General features: G+C 63.6%; 7 protein-coding genes across 7 annotated transcripts; 2 read left to right on the forward strand and 5 right to left on the reverse strand.

The window, feature by feature from the left end:
- Positions 1-51: 51 nt before the first annotated feature.
- alp4 (Spindle pole body component alp4) lies at positions 52-4,140 on the reverse strand (the record flags this gene model as incomplete). Its single annotated transcript, XM_062771350.1, has 12 exons — positions 52-217; positions 261-434; positions 472-1,222; positions 1,267-1,359; positions 1,396-1,643; positions 1,682-1,880; positions 1,919-2,268; positions 2,301-2,446; positions 2,482-3,049; positions 3,544-3,694; positions 3,748-4,105; position 4,140. Coding segments are annotated over 12 exons (3,135 nt in total). The 3' UTR covers positions 52-121.
- Positions 4,141-4,185: 45 nt separating this feature from the next.
- On the reverse strand, positions 4,186-5,584 carry LOC62_03G004831 (uncharacterized protein; the record flags this gene model as incomplete). The annotated part of the gene is made up of 2 exons (XM_062771351.1): positions 4,186-5,076; positions 5,117-5,584. 2 exons carry the CDS (start codon positions 5,582-5,584, stop codon positions 4,186-4,188), a joined length of 1,359 nt encoding a protein of 452 aa, XP_062627335.1.
- A 299-nt stretch (positions 5,585-5,883) lies between these two features.
- Positions 5,884-6,752, forward strand: ies6 (Chromatin-remodeling complex subunit ies6; the record flags this gene model as incomplete). The annotated part of the gene is made up of 4 exons (XM_062771352.1): positions 5,884-5,976; positions 6,028-6,478; positions 6,515-6,654; positions 6,693-6,752. 4 exons carry the CDS (start codon positions 5,884-5,886, stop codon positions 6,750-6,752), a joined length of 744 nt encoding a protein of 247 aa, XP_062627336.1.
- A 269-nt stretch (positions 6,753-7,021) lies between these two features.
- Positions 7,022-7,881, reverse strand: Mpc1 (Mitochondrial pyruvate carrier 1; the record flags this gene model as incomplete). The annotated part of the gene is made up of 4 exons (XM_062771353.1): positions 7,022-7,307; positions 7,367-7,517; positions 7,688-7,737; positions 7,877-7,881. The coding sequence occupies 4 exons, from the start codon at positions 7,879-7,881 to the stop codon at positions 7,022-7,024; spliced, it is 492 nt and encodes a 163-aa protein (XP_062627337.1).
- Positions 7,882-8,307: 426 nt separating this feature from the next.
- Positions 8,308-9,344, forward strand: YER010C (4-hydroxy-4-methyl-2-oxoglutarate aldolase). Its single transcript, XM_062771354.1, has 4 exons — positions 8,308-8,418; positions 8,475-8,597; positions 8,641-8,737; positions 8,827-9,344. Exons 1-4 carry the CDS (start codon positions 8,332-8,334, stop codon positions 9,255-9,257), a joined length of 738 nt encoding a protein of 245 aa, XP_062627338.1. The 5' UTR covers positions 8,308-8,331; the 3' UTR covers positions 9,258-9,344.
- Eloc (Elongin-C) lies at positions 9,321-9,873 on the reverse strand (the record flags this gene model as incomplete). The annotated part of the gene is made up of 3 exons (XM_062771355.1): positions 9,321-9,390; positions 9,539-9,661; positions 9,716-9,873. 3 exons carry the CDS (start codon positions 9,871-9,873, stop codon positions 9,360-9,362), a joined length of 312 nt encoding a protein of 103 aa, XP_062627339.1. The 3' UTR covers positions 9,321-9,359.
- A 152-nt stretch (positions 9,874-10,025) lies between these two features.
- On the reverse strand, positions 10,026-11,353 carry srp72 (Signal recognition particle subunit SRP72). Its single transcript, XM_062771356.1, has 5 exons — positions 11,108-11,353; positions 10,822-11,063; positions 10,706-10,774; positions 10,324-10,659; positions 10,026-10,278 (listed from the first exon to the last, which is right to left on the reverse strand). Exons 1-5 carry the CDS (start codon positions 11,286-11,288, stop codon positions 10,090-10,092), a joined length of 1,017 nt encoding a protein of 338 aa, XP_062627340.1. The 5' UTR covers positions 11,289-11,353; the 3' UTR covers positions 10,026-10,089.
- Between the last annotated feature and the right edge of the window lie 483 nt (positions 11,354-11,836).

The raw sequence follows: 11,836 nt of genomic DNA on the forward strand, positions 1-11,836 counted from the left end.
ATACCGCATGTATGGCGATGAATCAGATGGATTGAAGCAGGTGTAGTTGGTTGCATCTACTACTATAAGGTCGGTTGGGCTAGTTGTACAGGGGGAGTCGTGACATGTGGTTAGCAAGTGGCTAAGATCTCAGTGTCGTTTGATGCAGCCGTGTCACGAGCGCCAACAAGACGACGTTTTCAGAGCCGGCATTGTAGGTCACGGCGTCGAGGTGGAGCTGGGTACGTTAGGGTTGTCAAGCACGTAAAGCTATCACTTACATTGCTGTGGTGGTTGTAGTTGATCTCAAACTTGTTGATGACGTTCCACCGGTGCGCGGCCTTGGCTGCGTCCGACTCGGTGAGCGGGTCGGCTCGGAAACGTTGCAGGACCTTGTTGAACGAGTCCTGGTACGAGACGAATGCCGACATTGTCTTCATGAGCTTGGAGTAGACCTGGGGAGTTAGGCGAGCCAAGCACCGGCAAACTCACCGAGAGTAACTTGGAGTTGGTGAGCATGCACTGCTTGAGGCAGGTGTCTAGGAAGTCGACATGGTCGCGCATGAGCTGGTCGACGGTGCCAACGTTGGCAAGCTTGGCCTCGAGGGCACGCCAGTTGGTCTCGAGCACCTCGCCCGTGGCGTATGCGAGAATCTGGCGCACAAACCCGAGCATACGGGCGCGGAGGGCGAACACGCGCGCCTTCCACTGGTCCATGTCGGCGTTGCCGGTCGAGTCGCGCCACATTGGGGCCTTGTGCTCGAGCCACATGGCTGACAGTGCCGACTCGAGGTGGTGGAGGTGGACAAGGAAGCGGAAGATGAGCTGGTACCGCGTGATGGCCTTGCGGGAGATGACGAGCGAGAGGGGGAACTTGACAGTGTAGTCGAACGCTAGTGCGTCGATGCCGACGAGCGTGTCGCCGTCCTTCTTTGGGGTAGCGTCGGGGGCAAAGTCCATGCCAAAGTCAATGTCGCCACCCTCATTCATGCTGCCATGGTGCGAGACAATCTTCAGGAGCCAGTCGTACAGGTTCTGGCTCGCCATCGTGACCTTGAGGTTGTCCTTGTACGGGTCGTTTGAGCTCGACGATGCAGGGTTGCGGACAGCCAGGTCGAGCAGGGATTGCAACTTTTGTATTGACACTGATTTGGCGGGCTTGCGGGTGAGGTCTGCGCTTGCGAGATCAAGGAAGTTTGTGAGGAAGTCGGACTGATCGGCGAAGAAGAAGTGTTTTAGGGAGCTGGGGAGGTAGGTGGTCAGCCACAACATTTGTTTTTCACCTACCGGAGATGCGGGATGAGCTCCTGCTCCTCGACGAGCAGTCTCAACAAGCTCTGATTTGCGTAGATGTACGCGTCTTCAATCCGCTTGTAGAATCTGCGTGGGTTAGCACTGCAGAAAGCTGACACCCACTTGGTCTCGTTCATGACGACATCCTTGTCGCCGTCCGTGTCCACCTCGCCAGGCTTCTTGACCTCGATGCCACACTCGCGCATGACGTTGAGGTACTTGCCCGCGAGGAGGATCTTGTGCTTCCACGGCTGAAGGAACGACAGGATGCACGCGCCGCCAGGCAAGCGGTTCGTACCTGCTCGTGGTGGGGGCACTGCGGACGTGAGCGAGGGCCCTTTAACCGCTGCGAGCGACGATCCGTCCCGGAGCTACGATCGTTAGCACAGCCCTGCGTGACGAAACCCACCGTGTATCGCCTGTCCCAGTACTCGTCTGTATAGTCGCTTTCCAGCACGCCCTTGTTGATGTAGCCACTCTCCTTGACCATGAACTCTTCGAACGGGTCAGACAGGTAGCCCGTCTGGATCCATCTCAGCAGCATGCGGCAGTAGGGCTGGGACGCGTGCACCAGCAACTGCGAATGCAGTGTAGTTGCTGTTGGGTCGCTGCATGGGTTAGCACGCGCTTAGACCTTGCAACCCACCCGCTCATCGTCGCCTCGCGCTCGCAGATAATGCCAAGCACCTCGCCGCCAACGACAGGCCCAGACGCCGAGAGCCCCTTCTGCGCGCGTATGTTCTTCATCAACCCCTTGAGCCCTGCGCCGCCGAGTCCGAGCTCTTCAGCTTTACCGCCCAGCTCGTCGTCGTCGTCATCTGACAGATCAGACGCGTCGCCCGGAGCCGTCTCGTCCGCCTCGAGCGCGAGGCACAGCGACGACAGCAGCGACATGGTGTGCAGCGTCGGGTGGAGGTGGAAGTAGAGCGTCTGGAGGGTGAACGTTGCCGAGGTGAGGAAGAGCGACTCGAGCTGCGCCGTGAGGACGCGGTATTCCTGCTGTCAGCTTCGGAGAACTCTCAGCTCACCTTGAGCATGCCCCGGATTCCGCTCCCGAGCGCATGGCTGACCATGCCGAACTCTGCGCCATTCCTGAGCTCGATCGACGCCTCGACGGACGTGAAGAACGTCGCGAGGGGAAGCAGGCGGTTGATCAAACTCAACAACGACGGGTCTATTGTCAGCTGGCATCATACCATCCACACCTACCCAGGCTCGGGTCGATCCGCCACCGCGCGCCGCGCAGCCGCTGGTCCGCGTCGAGGGGGTCATAGTCGTCCGCATAGCGGATAAGCGAGCCCTCCACGCCCTGGAGGACGAAGAGCATGTCCTCGCATATCCACGCCTCCTGCACGTCGAGGGGGACGCCTTCGAGGAGCTTGCGCTCCGCGGCGGGCTGCGGCGTGTCGGGTGCCGCGACGTCGTTGCGCACGACGACCTCGATGTCGACGTTGCGCTCCACGACTTTGCCGTCGCGCGAGTCGCGCGAGCGCGCGTGCGCGTGCCCGTGGCCGTACTCGCGCTCCCGCCGCGTCGAGAGGGACGAGTTCGCGCGCGACGACGACGGCGCAGTCTCCACCACGCGCCGCACCGACGTGTGCGACGTCGGCCGCTCGCGCTGTTGCTCAGACGACGGGCGGGGTACCCGCCGCTCGAAGACTGGCTGCGGGTCGCGCTCGCGCTCGCGTTCGCGCACGAGCGCTTCGCCCGACAGGTCGAGCTCCTCGAAGATGTCTTCCCGCGGCACGCGGCGCACCGAAGCCAACGTCCCGGCCACCTGCGGCGTCAGCGGCGGTGTTGTCAACAACAACGAGAGGCCGAAACACACCTGGTTGAACTCGTGCTTGGTCAGATGGCCGCTCGTCGTGCGCCGCGACGGCCGCGGCGTGAACGGTACCCTGGACGAGCTGGCTGCTGTCCTCGACGATGCCATTGTGTGATGGTTTGTGTTGTGGTTGTCAGTGTGCAACTCGTAAACATCCAAGGAACGGTACGCGGCAACCACTGCGGCAGGTGGTGGACGCGACGGACGTGGTGGCGGAAGCAATTCCACGCGAGGATTGTTATTGTTGAAGCCTCTGTACTCCGTGCTGCTCTCAGCTCAATGCTACACTGTATGCATGCTAGAACATGGATAGGGGTAGGGAGGCGGACATGAAGGATACATCGGCCGCGTCACAACGCCTCATCTCGCTCGCCGGCGTTGAACTTGGCCTCGTCATAGTAACGCGCGCGCTGACCATCAGCTAGGGGCCTTGCACACACACTCACGATCTTCCTCCCGCCAAAGAACCGGTCGTCGAGCTCTTTAGTGGCACGCCACGCGCCAGCCATGCCCGAGAAGACAACAAATACGCGCAGGCAGTCGGCCGGGTCCTCGGGTGGCGGCTCGACCATGTGGAGGACGACTCGCTCGACAATGCTGCGCTGGTAAGTCACAGTACACAACGACACGACACACGCAGCGCCACATACCCGTGATTGGAGCACTCCTCGCCAATCTCATCACTAAGCTCCTCGTCGACATCGTCAGGGCCCGCCACGAGCCCCGTGAGGCACACGATGCGACTCGACTCGCCGAGCCGCTCGCGCTCTTGCCGCAGCCTTTCGTCCTCGTTTGCGTTGATGATGCGACCGCGTGACGTCGCGGCCTGTACCCATTTCCTGTTCTTCGCGTTCGCCTTGGCCGCTCTTTGCTTGGCCAGCGCGCGCTTAGACAGCGGCTTGTTTGGGTCATTGCCGACGGCGACGTGCTCGGCGCTCAGGGCGTGGACAATGCCATCGCCACGCGCACCGATGCCTTGACCTTCCTTGTGGCCCCATCGCTTCATCACTACGGTCAGCGAAGTACATGTGACTAGACTCACTCCTCTCGGCAAATGGAAGGCTCTTGCTGCGAAATGTCAGCTGGGTCTACGTAGGAATACATGCGACCCACTCTTCCTCGGTGAGCTGCACTGGGGCCGGCGGTAGAGAGCCCTTGAACTTGGCAGCAATAGCCTCGAGCTGTCTCTTCTTCTCCTCCAGCTGGCGCGCAAATTCCGGATTGGCATTGGCCGCAGGCTCAGCTGGAGCTGGAGCTGGTGGCGCCCTTGGAGGGAACGGCGGCTGAACAGGCGGACGCGGCAATGACTGTGGCGGCGGGGGAGGCGGCGCACCAGATGCGAGATGTGCTGGTGGGGGGCGGAAAGGCGGAGGCGCACCAGCGACGAGATGTGCTGGCGGGGGTTGGAACCCTCGAGGGGGTGCCGAGGGAGGCGGAGCCACCGTCGCTGCCGCTGCCGGCGCCGGCTGCTGCGACATGGCCAAGCGGCGCGCGTAGGCGTCATCCCCCGTCGCTGCCTGGCTCATGGCGACGCGGCGCGCGTACGCGTCGTCGCCTGTGGCTGCAGAGGACATGGCCGCGCGCCGGGCATATGCCTCGTCGCCCGACGCAGCGGATACCGGTGGCCGTGGGGGCGCGTCTCTCGGCGGTGGTGGTGGGTCCCGCGGCGGGCTGCGCGGCGGCGGCGGCCGCGCTATTGTCCTCGCTGGCGGGGGCGAGTAGGCCTTGGGCGGCGCCCAAGCCCTCGGCGCATCGCGCCTTGGTCCAGCATCATCGCTGCTATCCGAGTCGCCACTGCTGTCGTCGTCGCTGAGCTCGCCGGCGGCCCGGCGCCGTCTCAGCTCTATCAACTGCGCGCGACGCTCTTCCCGCAGCTTCTTCCTGTAGTTCTGGTACTCGCCCAGGTCGTTGGGGTTGTTCGGGTCATAGTCCTCGCCGGGCTGGAACGTATGCGCCACCCACTCCTGCCTGCGCTTTTTCTTCCATGTCAGCCTCGGCGCGCCCCATCACACCACCCACCTTCTTCTTCTTGCGCTTCTGGCCCTCGTCGCCGCCGCCTTCGCGCTCGCGCTTGCGGTCCTTGTCGGCTGCGGCGAGCGTCATGGCCGGCGCGCGCGGCTTGTCGTCCGCCTCGGCTGGGGTGTTCAGTACCGGAGCAGCTTCGACGACAGCCGCTGCGGGGGCAGTCGCAAGCGCCGAGTAGACGGCTGGCGAGATGGCGGGCCGCGAGACTGGTTTTGGCTTGTGGAGGCGCGGCGCAAACTTGAGTGCGGCAGAGGACGCGGCAGATGCAGCCGAGGCCGATGAGGACGAGGACGGGGCCGCCGGCTTGGGAGCTTCGGCTTGTGGTCTCGAGCTCGAGGGCTTTGGGGCCTCCACAGGTTGTGTTGACACCGACACCTTTGGGGGCGTCGATGTGGCCTCTGCCTCGGCGGCCAGCGATTTGGCCTTGTCGGATGTGAGCTTTATGCCAGAGAAGAGGGACATTGTGGGCCGTGCCGTTGGCTTGCGCGCGCCCGTGGAATGCAAGGGAGGCGGGTTGCGATGGCCGACTGGCGACAAAACAATGAGACGTACGTCGAGATGGAGGGGGGAGCCGAAGGTGATGACGGAGCCAACGCCGACAACGCCGCCGCTCGCTGTTGCCTTGCCAACCCGTTTGGCTCGTCATTTGTCTCATTCTCGTAGCGTCGCCCTTGTTCATTCAACCACCCAGCACTATATAATGTGAGTCACAGCGCGCCAATGCTCTCTCCCTCCTCTGCCTCCAACCGCACATTCCTAACATGCCCCCGCGCAGGCCACCAAAACCGCCTCCACGAAACGCACCGCGCAAGTCGAACGCGAGCACGCCGGCACCAGCGGCGGATGAAGGCCCGGTAAGCTACAGCCAGCCGCTGCCGCATGCACCGTTCCACTGACACGCCCAGACGCTGCTCGACCAGCTCAACTACGCCGACGCGCCGCGCCCGTTCAAGAACGCAAACTTTGTGTCCAAGATGCCTGCGCGCACGGCGTCTGGCGCCTCGGCCGCCGGCTTCAAGAAGAATGTCAAGCAGATCCTGACGCTCGAGCGCGAGCGCGTGTCGGGCGGCGATGGATTCTTGTCGGCTGCGCAGACAGCCGCCAAGGCGCGCGGCGAGCCGATCGAGCCGCAGAAGAAGAAGAAGAAGGAGAACCCCGTCGGCAGGACAAAGGTGCTCTCCGGCGCGGCGGCGCAGCGCGCGCGCGCCAACGCCAACCGCTCTGGCTTCAACACGCCGCTCACTATCGACGACGAGAGCGTCATGAGCGGCACGGTGACGCCTGCAGAGGACGAGGACGACAAGATGGAGATTGACGGGCTCGGCGACGAGGTCATCCACCGCGAGATCATTACCTGTGGGTGAGATATTCTGGAAAGCGCTGACCCGCCAGACCACACGCCCACCGCTCCACCATCCCTCCTCCCAGCGAAGAAGTACTGCGACATCACCGGCCTGCAGGCGGCATACACCGACCCGCGCACCAAGCTGCGGTACAAGGGCATCGAGGTGTGGAACATTGTTCGCAACCTCGTGAGTGTGTTTGCGCCTTCGCCGTGCTAACGTCATAGGGCCCTGGTGTTGATCAGTCCTACCTCGCGCTGCGCGGAGCACAGACGTCGCTGAAGTAGTGGATACGGTGTTGAGCGTACTACTCGCCCCACCCTCTCGCTACACTTCCCCCTGTATTGCGTGCCATCGCTACATCGTTCTGGCAGCAGACTCTCGCCTGCGATTTTAGAAACATTTTCTGTATCCTAATGTACCCCTATCTCCGCGCCCCGACCTTGGTGCTATTCACCAGTAGCCGGGGATCTCGACACGTCCAGCAAGCCCGCGTTACACAAAGAAGCATGCTGGTGCGCGATGCTCTATGCCAAGTGGTGTGTTGTTGTTGCGTCTAGGCGCTCTTTGAGGCGATCTTGGCCTCCTCGACGGCCGCGAGCACCTTGGACTCGACGTTGGGCTCGCCCGCCTCGGCGGCGGCGAGCTTGAGCTCCTCCTCGGGCTTGGGTGTTCCGTCGGCGTTGTACAGCTCGGGGTGCTTCTTCTGGCGGCCGCCAAGGTACCAGTAGTTGAGGAAGCGGCCCTCCTGCACCGACTGGGCGGCGGCGTTGGTGGCGTGACACGCGAAGAGGAGGTAGTTGCGCGGCTGGACGCGCCATGCGAAGCGCATGAAGATCATGCTAGGGTGTGTGTGAGTGGGGGGAGGCAAGGCGAGGCAAGGTGACGCTGCAACACTCACGAGTACACGGCCAGGGTGGGCGACATGACGCCAGAGATGTACTCCTCGTCCTTGCCGACGACATCGGCAATAGCAGCGAGCGGCAGACCCCAGTTGGCGACCTGAGAGTGGTGGTTAGTACCGTCGTGGGTCGTGTGCGGTGCCGGCGGTTCTGGTGATGTGTGTGTGCGTGCGGGACACGCAGCAACAACAACATTACGGCGCGATGCGCCGCGCTCACGCCTTCGCGCCCACGCGCGTCGCCAGTCCAATCGACCGACTCACCGGGCCCCAGAAGTGGGTGCCTGTGGTGTCAGCGCTGCGCCAGTCACTTCGACCCACTGAAGAAGTAGTTGCGGCCCTCGGGCGACTTGAGCCAGTTGACGAAGCGGCTGCGGTGTGAGTTGTGTGGTCCGGATCCGTTACAGGATACTTACGACCTGGGAGGTGAGCGTCAGCATGCGTCTCGATGCACCGCGCCGTCGTCGGCATCGCGCTGTCCTGCGCGCCGCCTTGCAGCGGCCTACTCACGCCATTGTTGTTGCTGCTCTCTGCGGTGTGATGGACGTCGACGCGTTAGCTAGCAGCAGCAGCTAGCAGCTCGTCTCGTCTTTGTCGACTCCAATCGCATTCCCCAGTCGCGAGCAAGTGCGGGGGCCGGCGGTCCGCGAATGCCACATGACCCGTGGGGGCATAAACGCCGATTAGGAAGGCGATTAGAGCGGCGAGCTAATCTAGTGCCACGTGGAGACTAATGGGCGATTCCTAATGCGCCGGCGCGCCGGATGCCTGTTTGCCACGTGGGTTCGGCCGAGATGGGCAGATGGCGCTAGATATGACGACTGAAGCGAGCAGTCGCGAGTCGGTCGGACCCAACACTTGGACTAGCCGGAGGTCGGGTATCCGCGAGACTGGGATGGCTCGAGGGCTGCAGCTGTTGCATCGGAACGATAAGTCAACGTCGCCATCTCGCGTCGCCACGACACATGTCAGAAACACCCCACAACGATAACAAGTACAACATGGCTGCCCGCGCCCTCGCAAGCAAGCTGCGCGAGATCTCCACCTGCGATGTGGGTAGTGCGCCGGGCCCGTGGCAGCTCGGGCCCCAAGTCTAACCCCCACGCAGATCGGAGACACCCTCGTCAAGCTCGGCGTGCCCTCCGGCGGCCTGGTCCCCGACCTCAAGATGTACTCGCCCCTCCTCGAGGCGGGCGACACGCGCATCGCCGGCCCGGCGTTCACTGTCGAGGTGGGTGGGGTGTGTGGCGGGGTGCATAAGCTAACGACGTCAGATCGTGCCCGTCTCTCACCCGGACAAGAGCAAGCCCGCGGAGCACTTTGTCGACGCCGCGCCTCCCGGATCCGTCATCTTCATCTCCACGCCGCAGGGTAAGTGGCAACAACGCCGGGCGGGCTCGCTGCAGCCCACCGACGCACACGGCACACTCGCTGACGCTCGCTTGCTCGCTCCCTCACAGGCACGCGCTCGGCCTGCTGGGGCGGCCTGATGTCAGCCGGCGCGCAGACCAAGGGCGTCGTCGGCGCCGTGGTCGACGGCGGCATCCGCGACCTCTCCGAGCAGCGCGCGCTCGGCTTCCCCGTGTTCGGGCGGCACCACAGCATTCTCGGCCCGTCGACGTTTACGCGCGTGCGCGCCCTGCAGGCGACGCTCACGATCGACACGTACCCGCCCCACGCGGAGCCGCGGTTCCCCAGCACGACGGTGCGCCCGGGCGACATTGTCGTCGCCGACCTCGACGGCGTGGTCGTCGTCCCCGTCGAGCTGGCCGAGGAGGTCATCGCCAAGGTCGGCCCCGCGGCCGCGGCGGACGAAAAGGTCCGCGCCGATCTCCTTGCTGGCAAGGGCGTCGCTGAGAGCATGCTCAAGTGGCGCGGCAAGGTGCCGTGAGTGCGGGGTCGAGGGAGAAGAGTATGTAAACCAGGCCAACCACACCTGCAGACTTTGTATGGATGCATGATGGTTCTAGTTGTACAATGTGATGGTGGTGGGTCATGTGTCGAGGTAATCGGCGGCGGTGAGACTGGGGCAAGGTCAGCGTTGTGCAGGTCAAGTCGCAGGCGGCGGTGGCACTCGCGTTCCCCAACTCGTCGCGTCGTCTCAGCCCTCCCGTGACCCCTCTCGTCGCCTCGCCCTCGTCGCACCCCTGCCCTCCCCAGCCCACCACTCACAGCTCAAGCGCAATGTAGGGATCGATCCGATCCGCAAAGTCCTCGCGGATGTCGGACGACGAAAAGTCGGCATACTGGACCTTGAACGCGAGGTACTCGATGACCTTTTGCACGATGATGCCGCTGCGCGTGAGGGTCGTGTCAGCACTCCTAGCCCCCACGCCGGCGCCCACCCACCGGTAGTGCAGCCGGCACGTCTTGTTCTCGGCCTCCTGGAACGCGGCGTCCTCGTCCAGCATTGCTTTCAGCGTGCCGCTTGCGATGGCAATGTTGCGCGGCACGACGAACGAGTAGCCGTCGTCCGACTCGAGGATGACAAAGTCGTCTGCGGGCATTGTGGTGGTTTGGGCGAGAGGAAGATGTCGTTTGTTGTTGCGCCGATTGAAAGGTTGACGCGATTGTGGAGGTCGGCGGGAGCATTTGGCAGAAGGAACTTGGACAATGACACTGATGTACAACGCCTGAACAAACACTGCCAGCGATCATTGCCAGATGCATGCAAGATGGGCCATGAGCCACCGTGGTACGCTCTAGTACAGCACACACCACGCCTACTTCTTCTTCCCCTTCTTCTTGTTGCCGCCGCCGCCACCGCCCTTGCCGCCGCCACCATGGTGGTTGTCGGCGGCAGGCGCCGAGCTGCCCTGCGTCCCAAGACCAGTCTGCTCCTTTCCTCCCTTCTTCTTGACGACGGGCGCGGCGTATGACGCGCGCTGGCGGAGCGGGAGCCAGCGGTCGGGCTAGGGGTGTCAGTTTTTGTTCTCGGCGCACGTCACACGACTCACGTCCTGCGTGAATGCCTTGCCCGCCACGGCGCCCTTGGGCAGCTTGTGGCGGGGATTGGTGCGCTGCTTGGGTGCCGCCGATGACGACGCAACCGGTGCCGGGGTCGGCGCGGGGGGCTTGTCGCCCGGCTTGACGCCGCCACGCGACCAGCCAGCCGGCACGGTCGGGACGTGGCTCTCGAGGTCGGCAGCCGTAGGCGTGTACGCCTTGATGCCCGACGCGGGCGACTCGATGGCGGGAGCTGAAAGCTGGGCATGGTACTCGCGCGTGACAAAGTCGAGCTGGGTAGCAGCCGCAGCCTGGTTGGTGCGGATGTCCTCGTACTCGGTCGAGCTCTGCGTTGTTAGCGGCTGGACGTAAGGGGGAGTTCCAACCACTCACGGTAGAGAGACCAGTCAGGAGGTCATTGTAGATCTTCTGCGCGGCCTCAAACTCGCCAAGACGGTAGCGCTGTGGCGTCGTTAGCAGCAGCCCAGGCCACACTTTGCTCAACTCACGACCTGCGCCTCGAGATGGTTCTCCCTGCGACTGTGGTTGGGGATGGCGACAAGCGCGTCGAGCGCCTCACGCTCGCGGTTGAGACGGTAGAGGCAGTACGCGCGCTCAAACTCGAGGGGTGGGGGCGACGGCGACGGCGGCTTGGTGACCAGCTCGAGGGCAGCGGCATAGTCGTCCGTGTGGAGGTGGAGGAAGAGAAGGGTCTGGAACGCCGACGCGGACGACGGGTCGAGGGTGAGGACTAGATCGAGTCAGCACGCCACTCCCCACGCCACGCCCACTCACTCTTCTTGCACGTCTGCTTGGCGTTGTCAAAATACCCGTCGTTGACTTGGTCCGTGAGCGCGCGGTAGAGCTTGGGGAGGCGCTCGGCGGCAGACAGCGGCGGGCGGGGCGTGAACACCTTGCTACGCTTGCCCGCTGCAGCTGCGGGGGCGGCGGGTGCCTTGGTCTTGGGTGCGGGCATGGTGCCGAGTCGCGGCCGAAATGGAAAGAGATGACGAGGACGACAATGTCGCGATGTCGACTGCGATGCACAAGGTGCTCGATACGGTGTGGTCAAGGCACCACGATATCGGTCGACATGTCTGGGTGCCACGTGGGATGTCAGGCTGGGTGGCCGACCGGAGTTTGCGTGTCAGGCTCAGTCGGCCGTTGTGTGGCTAGAGCGGTGGCTCTGGGCGGGGCCAGCGCTCGGGGCCGGCCCGAGGATGGAACCGACACGGCGGCAGAGCTCTGTTCTCTCGGCGAGCTGTAAATATCTCTCCGTATGCATGTGGTGCGCTCGCTCGCTCGCTCGGCGTAAACCTTCCGAGTCTGTCAGTCAGAAGAGTCACGCGCCGAGAGCATCGGGCAAGAGGCGCACCATGGCGCCGCGGCGCAATGACCAAGCAGAACGAGGAGGGTACATCCACCTCGCGGACATAGCCGAAGCAGCCTCCCTCCCTCCCTCCCTCCCGCCGCCGTACCCCCGGCCCGCAAAATCTCTGGAGTAACTGGCAGTCGGTCGGTACC

The sequence above is a fragment of the Vanrija pseudolonga genome, chromosome 3, assembly GCF_020906515.1.
Source record: "Vanrija pseudolonga chromosome 3, complete sequence".
NCBI classification, from domain to species: domain Eukaryota; kingdom Fungi; phylum Basidiomycota; class Tremellomycetes; order Trichosporonales; family Trichosporonaceae; genus Vanrija; species Vanrija pseudolonga.

Bases quoted from the DNA above. Each gene is read 5' to 3' on its own strand.
- YER010C (XM_062771354.1), top strand. From the start codon at position 8,332: ATGTCAGAAACACCCCACAACGATAACAAGTACAACATGGCTGCCCGC. The intron at 8,419-8,474 runs GTGGGTAGTGCG...ACCCCCACGCAG, and splicing joins GCGAGATCTCCACCTGCGAT to ATCGGAGACACCCTCGTCAA. The intron at 8,598-8,640 runs GTGGGTGGGGTG...TAACGACGTCAG, and splicing joins GCCCGGCGTTCACTGTCGAG to ATCGTGCCCGTCTCTCACCC.
- srp72 (XM_062771356.1), bottom strand. From the start codon at position 11,288: ATGCCCGCACCCAAGACCAAGGCACCCGCCGCCCCCGCAGCTGCAGCG. The intron at 11,064-11,107 runs GTGAGTGGGCGT...GACTCGATCTAG, and splicing joins CAAGCAGACGTGCAAGAAGA to TCCTCACCCTCGACCCGTCG. The intron at 10,279-10,323 runs GTGAGTCGTGTG...TGACACCCCTAG, and splicing joins GCAAGGCATTCACGCAGGAC to CCCGACCGCTGGCTCCCGCT.